This window comes from Marmota flaviventris, chromosome 18, assembly GCF_047511675.1.
Source record: "Marmota flaviventris isolate mMarFla1 chromosome 18, mMarFla1.hap1, whole genome shotgun sequence".
In the NCBI taxonomy this organism is placed as follows: domain Eukaryota; kingdom Metazoa; phylum Chordata; class Mammalia; order Rodentia; family Sciuridae; genus Marmota; species Marmota flaviventris.
The window spans coordinates 52157760-52166107 of NC_092515.1; the positions used below are offsets into that span (position 1 = coordinate 52157760).

Below are 8348 nucleotides of genomic sequence, written 5' to 3' on the forward strand. Positions count from 1 at the left end.
GATTGAACCCAGGGCCTCACTTGTGCTAGGCGAGTGCTCTACTGCTGAGTCACAACTCCAGCCCCTCTCTTTTTAATTTTGAGATGGGGTCTTGCAAAGTTGCCCAGGCTGGCCTTGAACTTCTGATTCTCCTGCCTCAGCTTCCTGGGTAGCTGGGATTATAAGTATGTGCCACTGCCACTGGGCCTGGCTGCTAGTTTTCTTACAACAGGACGTTAAAACGTCTTGGATGCAATGTAGTTCAAATATGTTAAAGCAAGTTCTCCCAAATTTGGTTGCCTGGTACTGCTATTTAAATACACTGCAATCTACTATTCAAGGTAAGAAAACAAAGTATTTGGATAATTCTGCTTTGCGCAATGCCTCATAATATAAAATCCCGAGTCTAAGGTTTATATTTCTCAGTTATAAGCTTTATGAGTACTGCTAGTACAGAGCTTCTCGTTTCCCGATTTTTAAAAATATTTATTTATTTTTTAGTTGTACTTGGACACAATACCTTTATTTTATTTATTTATTTTATGTGGTGCTGAGGATCGAACCCAGGGCATCACACGTGCTAGGTGAGTTCTCTACCGATAAGCCACAACCTCAGCCCCCCGATTTTTTTTTATTATTATTACAACAGACCTCTTTTTCCATCAGAGAGAAGAGCTGGTGGGGAGAGTGGTTGTTAAAGTCATCTGCCCACTTCAGATGAGTAGATTAGAGAAGACTTTGAACCACTGCCCTGAGATAATACAAGCTTTAGAGAAATTTACATGAAAAGACACCAGAAAAATTAAACAGGACTGGAAACCCAGGCAACCTGGGTCACGGCTATGCATACCATTGGACACTGACAGCCACAGCCCTATGAGCAATATGGGCCCTTGGTTGGTGTTTTCCAAGGTCAACTTGACTCTATCTCTTGTAGAGACTGCCTGGCATGGAAGATACTCTGCTTACTCTGACCTTGACTAAGGGCAAAGGTGGAAATGAGTGAGTCCCTTGCTAGCCCTCCCTCCTTCCCAGCAGCTCTCTACTCTTCCAGCTAATAAACAGAAAAGAGATTTTTAATTATTTTTTTACATTTTAATTCCTGGAGCATCTTGTGTATACCAATATTATCGCTTTCTTTTTTCAATTATGCACATAGCTGAGTTTTCCACGCAGCTCATTCATTCATTTATTCAAATATCTTTTTTAGTTCCTATTGGTACTCACCAGTGTGCTGGTGTGTCCTAGAGAAACCCAGATGAATCAGACAATTCCAGTCCTCACAGAGTTTATGGTTTAGTAGAAAAGAGAGCAGAGAAGATCAGACACATAGTGAAAGTACATTAAATGAGGAAGAATGTTACGAATGATATAAAAATAGGTAAAGTCCTATGAGAATTTGGGAGAAGGAGAAACGGTTCTAGATGAGGAGGTAAAGGAGATTCTGTGTGGAAGACAAAGCATCTGAACTGGACTTAAAAGTTATAGCAATGGGGAGCCCTTGAAGACTTAGAGGCATGGCCATCATTCAATCGAGTGCTCTTTAAAAAGCTTCACAGGCAACAGGGTGCAGAAGAGACATGCCCAAGACACTGCCGCACTGGGCATAATGGGGCACTTGCCAAAGCAGGGTAATAAGGGGAAATGCTCCAGAAGGGAGAACAAGGATCCTGAGGACTGGCCTGTCATCTCAGTTATTGGCTCTTTTTTTTTTTTTTAATTATTTGTTCTTTTTCATTATACATGACAGTAGAATGTATTGACATATTATACATACATGGAGTATAAGTTCCCATTTTTGTGGTTGCACATGATGTGGAATTACACTGGTCGTGTATTCATATAAGAACATAGAAGAGTAATGTCCGACTCATTCTACTGTCTTTCCTATTCCCATTCCCTCTCCCTTCCCTTCATTCCCCTTTGTCTAATCCAGTTTACCCACCCCCCACCGCTTATTGTGAGTTAGCATCCACAGATCAGAGAGAACATTTGGCTTTTGATTTGGGGGGATTGGCTTATTTCACTTAGCATGCTAGTCTCCAGTTCCATCCATTTACCGGCAAATGCCATAATTTCATTCTTCATTATGGCTGATAAGTTACTGGCTCTTGACCCTTCTTTCTCCAGCTACTACCTGTCTTTTCTCTTCACCGGCCTATGAATTCCTTAGGTCAGGGCAGGCAATGGAGGTAGTTACTGTTAAGAGGAAAACACTGATGACCTTTGAGGCATGATACTGAGTGAAGGAGGCTGGGCAGCCGAGTGCATGATTCCATCTCTGTGCAGTTCATAGACAGGTGCAAATGGTGAGCACAGTGGCCGCCTCTGGGAGGCGCCGTTGGCTGGGAGGAGGCAGGAGCCCACCATAGGTGCTGAGACGGCCTTACATCTGAATCTGGGTGGTGGTGACAGAAGGGCTACCTGGGTTTAAAAAGTCACCAGGCTGTACATTTAAGCTTTGTTCACTTTTCTGGGAAATGAGAAGCAAGAGAGACCAGGAATGGAGACTCAGAGGAAAGGATGAGCAATACAGGTGGTATGGTAGGCAGATTCCCTCCCTCTTGTCTGTCCCAATGAGACATTGTCTGGAACCTGTATGTTACTTTACTTGTCAAAAAACACTTTACAGATGTGATTAATTTAAAGATCTTGCGATGGAGGATTATCCTAGAGTATCTGGGTGTGCCCATTGTAATCACAAGGTACTTATAAATGGAAGATGGAAACAGAAGAGTCAGAGTAGGAGATGTGATGATGGAAGAGGCAGCCCGGGGGGCCATGAGTCAAGAAGTACTGGCAGTTGAGATGGTGGATGAGGCTAGAATAGAGCTTCTAGAAGGAACATGGCTCTGCTGCTCATTTCTGACTTCTCTCCTCCAGAACTATAAGAGAATAAATCTGTGTTGCTTTAAGTCACTAGGTTTGTGGTATATAATTATAGGACCAATAGAAAATGGATTCATGCAGAAAACCAAAAGAGTAAGGCATCCAGAATCCAAGCAAGGAAGGAGTAGCAAGCAGAGGCAACGGTCAGCTTGTCAGGAATCACTGCCAGGCCAGGTAAAGTGAGGTGAGAACTGACTACCAGGTTTGGGGAAGTGAAAGTGTTGGCGGTCCTAGTGAGGGCTGCTTCAGTGTCATGGTGGGTTTAGAGAGATTGGGGATCTTCTTACCTTTCTACATAAATGAAGACTACATATAGACCAATGACGAGTGTGTGTGACACAAGAAAAAAGAAGAAGGAAAGGGAGGATGATGGGTGCTACTCAGGCATCAGTTTGGGTTACTTCCTGGGAGTCTTTCCAAAGATGGTTACTCTTGTGTTTCTGGGATTTCTGCTTTTTTTTTTTTTTTTCTGTTTTCCCCCAGAGAAACCTAGTTTCTCACCTTCTCTTTCAACTCTAGGTCTTGAAGCTATTGGCTGAATTCTGGGGGTGATAGTAGGAAGCTCTCCTGGGATCCGTGCTTACTCCAGGGTGGGCATGGAATGCCAGTGACTTGGCCCCTGATGCTCTGTCAGTGGACCCTGGCTTTATCTTCTAGGTAAGACTTGGCTGACACTGCAGCTGGCCACAGCCCGGAGGTCCCAGGCAGGTAGTGAAGGGCAGTGACTGCTGATTGACCAGGCAGGGTCCAATTGAAGGCCCTCTTGCAGGCCAAGTGGATCTCAGTCCCTTTGGACTAGGCAACATCTCATCACCATCCATGCTACAGGTGGGGGCAGTTTAGCAAGTTCCCCCAAGCATCCGCTTTAATCTGAGTTCTCAGCTCAGACCAGCTTTCCAAGTTGGGCTGTGCTGGAGATGCTCTGGGACCTGGGGTAGGGTGGGAACCTCAGGTTTTCCTGCACTTAGATCTCCTCCCTATTGTCCATCCCCATTTAATTACTCAAGCCCTGAAGCTCTGAATGGTATCCCCAAACCTGGCAGAACCACACATGGTAGAATCTGCCGAGTTCCCAGATACTCAGAGACAGACACACTGTGGGATTAGGTCATGGTGACCAGAGACCTTCAGACATCAGGTTACCCCAATACCTGTGGCTGGAGTGTTGTATCTGGGAAATCTTTCTCCACTGTATTCTCAAAGAGAGGACTTTTATCCAGATGGCCTCTGGATAAGACCTTTCGAGGTCTATTTTAATAGTTTTATATTTATTTTAAAAATAGAAATAGAAAGTATGAGCCATTCTCTGACAGTTATCTTTGTGGTGGCAGGTTTGGGCTTGGAAAAGAACTCTGGTGAGATTGTAATGAAAGTTTACTATAAAAATGCACATTCACAGGTTTCTCACATATAATTTCATATCTCTCATCAATTCCAGAAACGATCCACAGAACATAAGGATTAAGATGTCCTGCTCTGCATGTTTTCCAAAGTGTGACATATACTCCACTGGTGGAGCCCAAGCTAATTTAGGGAACACAAGGATAAGCATTTCTATTTTAATAGTTTTACATTTATTTTAAGAGGTATATAAAGTCTATAACTTCACTAGTCTTATCACCTATGGTGAGTAAATGGTAAAATTAAAAGTGAGTTAATATAAATATTAAATATATTAGTTCAAGTGAAATGCCAATTTGGACAGAACTGTGACAGCCATTCATGGATGACTGAAATCTAGAAAACATGGTATCTATCTTGTTGTTCTATTTCTTTTTCAAAAAGTGCTGGTTGCAGCTCAAGAAATAGACTTCATGTCCACAGTTGGAAGAACACTGCTCTTACTGCTTGGTGTGAGGAGTTTGATCCTGCTGACCCCTGAGAGGACAGGGATGATGACAAGAGGGCCAGATTTCCCAGCTCAGCCATGGCCCTTTACTCGCTCAAAGTGGGCAGCTCAGCTTCCCCAAGTTCAAGGCCATGGCCACAGCAGAACTTGTCTCATTCTCCTCACAGCATGTTAGCTCAAACAAGTTTGACTTGTTTTATGTATGTGGCTTCATGTGAGTGTGAATGTGTGTGTAAGTGCGTACATAGAGGGGGGTGGGGCAAAGTGGGGAACAGGGGAAATGAGCAAGGCAGGGGCCTTCTCCTTGGAGGAGCCAGTATGTTTCCGTCCTAGGACCAAGCTGAGGAAGAAGGACCCCTACAGGGGCACCATTTAGAAATGAGCCCCAAACAACAGAGCTAGTCCATGGCACTTACCTCTTGCTCCTCACACTAGAGGAGCAGGTGGGACTTTCACCTCAACGGGTATCAGCACCCCTGGTCCAGAAGGAGATGAGGGACATGGTGAAGGCAGCCTGGGGGTTGCTAGGAGAACTTAGCTAGAGAGAAGAACATGAATGTCTCCTCTCCATCTAGATTTTTCTCCAAAAGGATACCCCATCCCAGATTTTTCCTCTGACCACTTCTCTCCCCAAATTTAAGGAGAACCTTATTCTTTGTGCTAGTTTCTAGATCAGAACTCTGTCAACAGAAACTGACAGGCTCTGGAGAATGGGAGGACTGTGGCCATGTGGGTCAAGTTTGGGCCATGAGTTTTTGGTGCACTGTTACCTTTTTAGTTTTCTCCACGTTCTCAGGTTGGGGCCCAGAAATAAGGATGCCTGAGACATGGCCACAGGGTGAGTACAGGGGTAGGAAGCAAATGTGGACTCAGTATTCCCTCTGAGTCCTTCCTGAGGGTCAGGCAAAGCAAGACAAAACCAAACCCCAGTGCTGGGTGGTTGACACAGTTGGCAGGTGGGGGTCATTCAGAGCAGCCGGCCAGGAGTGACATTCAGAAAGGTACTAAGAGGAAAGGCTACACTTCAAGGTTCCTGTCTGTAGGACACATTACAAATGCAGGTCAGGACCCATGAGCCATCACAAGCCTGGCAGTCTCTAGTATTCTATTCTGATCTCAGTTTTTCTTCTATCTATGGCTAAACCTTCTGCCCCTTCATCAGGACCTGACACCAAGCATCAACTTCCAAGATTAAATTGGGCTCCCACTTCAGAATGCCAAATCCAGGCATTTTATCTTTGGTAGTCTCCCAAATTTGTACCCATCCCCCCCCCCCATCACAGCCCCTGCAGTACAAGTCATACAGTAGCTTTCTGTCTGGTCTCCTCACAGACCCTTGCGCTCCCTCCATTCATTCTTGGCACTGCAGTAAGGTTACTCATCCAGAGATGCAAATCTGACCATCCCACACCCCTGCTTGAATCCCTTCCCTGACTTCCAATACTTCTATCGTCAAACCCCAAATTCTGAGCACAACTTATTGGCTCTATGTGATCTGGTCTCTGCTGATCCCTGGCCTCCTTCCACAACCTTCTCCTTGCCCACCAGTCTCTGGTCACGCAGGTTTTATTTCTGTCCCTTTCTCTTCAGAGCCTTTGCACATGCTGTTCCCTCTGTCTGGAATGTTCTTCCCAGCACCTGCCTGGCTAAGCCTCACCCATCAGTTAGCTCTCCACGTAAATGTTGCTTTCTCAAGACAGCTTTCTCTGAATCCCTCCCCTCAAGATCTATACTTGATAACACCATGTAATTAAATAATTATCATGTGATTAGTATGCCCCCCCACACCAGCTGATTTATCCTATGAAGGCAGGAACCATATTCTTTTTGTTAATTGGTACCCACCTGTACCTAGCACAGTGCTGTTAACCCATTAAGAAACCAAGTAAGTTACTGAATAAATGCTGAAGAATTAGGCAAGATGGCCCAAAAGGAGCTACCCAGAATAGTGAGTGGCAAAGATATGAAAGCAAGAGCTAGCAGTGGGGAACAACTGTTGTTTTATATACAAGCATGATAGCCCCAGTGTCACCAGTCCTACCACCCGGCTTGGAGAACAAGGAATCGGCTCACTTCTGACTTGAGTCCACCTGGAGCCCTGTGGATAGGGATTGTGTGCCTTGCCTGCCAATCCTTAGGATGGAGACAAGGTTGGTTTTGCAATCAGGTGCACTTGGCTTTTCCACTAACTAAATGTTTGACCTTACACATGTAGTAGTCTCTCTGAGCCTGCTTCCACATCCTAAAATGGGGATAACCAAACCTACCTGGATCCACTAAAGGTTTAAATATCACAATGAGCCCGCATTCATTATACAGCAGTGTGCAGCTTAGAACACAGCCTGGATCCAAAGTGCTAATCCCTTTTCCTCAGCAAAACTGGCAGATGCCTTTCATTTCACTCTTCCACACCCACACCATCATGCAGGATAAGAAATAAAGGGACTTCTGAGGAGTTGGAAGACACGGTCCACACAAAATACTGTGGGGACCTCTCCACCCACCCAGGGAAGCTCTGGTGCAAGACTAGCCTTCCTCCACCCTAGGAAATGCAAGTTAGTTTGCAGAGCTTGGGATGTGTCTCTTTGAAGCAGGAATGGGGTGGTATGGGAGGGGAGAACAGATGAGCCTTGAAACCTATAATTCAAACAAAAACGAGAGGAGTTGCAAAGACAGAGAGGCTGATAAGGGAAAAGGAAGGAAAGACTGGAGTTGTTGGGGCTGGAGACAGAAACAGGGATCCAAGTTGTCAGAGTTGGAACAAGTTGGAAGGATCAGGTAACTCGGGGGGTGGACGAATTTGAGGATGGAGGCGGGTTAAGTAGGTAAGGCTGGGAAGGAACACCAAGCTCCTGGTGAAAGGAAGGAGGGCAGTGACCTGTTACCTGGAGAGAAGAGAGGGAAAGCAGAGGGAGGGGAGGGCGGGGGCTGTCACCTTGCGTCCTCCTAGAGGGCAGGTGCTCTGGACTCGCCCTCAAATGGAGAGCTGGGGGAGGGGTGGGAGAGGAGAGAAGGGTGTGACTCCAGTCTGGCAGTACCTGCAGGTCCCCTCGCAGCTCGCCCACGTAGAACTGCTCCAGCCAGCGGCGTGCGTTGTCCGAGTGTCTGTGCGGTGGTCCGTCCAAGTCGGCGCTGATGTCCTGACCCGCCCGCAATCGCAGCAGCTGCTCGCCCCCAGGATGGTGCCGCACGAAGCCGGTGAGGTCGTAGAGGCGGGCCCCGCGGCGGACCCAGCAGGCACCGGCCGCCAGGCGCCGCTGGACCTCGGCGGGTGAGAAGGAGGCGGCGGGGGGCGGAGCGGGGACCATGGCTGGAGACCGGAGCTCGCCGCTTGAAGTCCGGGCGTCTGCTCGGCGGCCGCCCAGCGCGCCTCTAACATCCCGGGAGCCCAGCGGCCGCAACGGGCCCGCCGCCACCGCACCTGCTCATTTGCATGCCGCGCTCCCATTGGCCGCTTCGCGGGACGAAGCTGGAGCTCGGACGGGCCCCCTCCCCATTGGCCCTCAGGAAGACCCGGCGCGACCCGAGTGGGGCGGGCCAAGCGCTGAGCGCTGCCCGCCAGGTGGCCCTGAGCAGGTAGAGGGCGTGCCGGCCAGGTGTGTCCGGTCACAGGAGGAGGGCGGGCGAAGCG

The 8348-nt window shown here is 47.5% G+C and overlaps 1 protein-coding gene across 1 annotated transcript in view; it reads right to left on the minus strand.

The window, feature by feature from the left end:
• The window catches only part of Fa2h (fatty acid 2-hydroxylase), a 50935-nt gene extending 42830 nt beyond the window's left edge, over positions 1–8105 (minus strand). Inside the window, exon 1 of the mRNA XM_027933193.2 lies at positions 7756–8105. Within this exon, the coding sequence (XP_027788994.2) occupies positions 7756–8025 (270 nt within the window). The 5' untranslated portion in view covers positions 8026–8105. The remainder of the gene's footprint in view (positions 1–7755) is intronic.
• Positions 8106–8348: the final 243 nt, after the last annotated feature.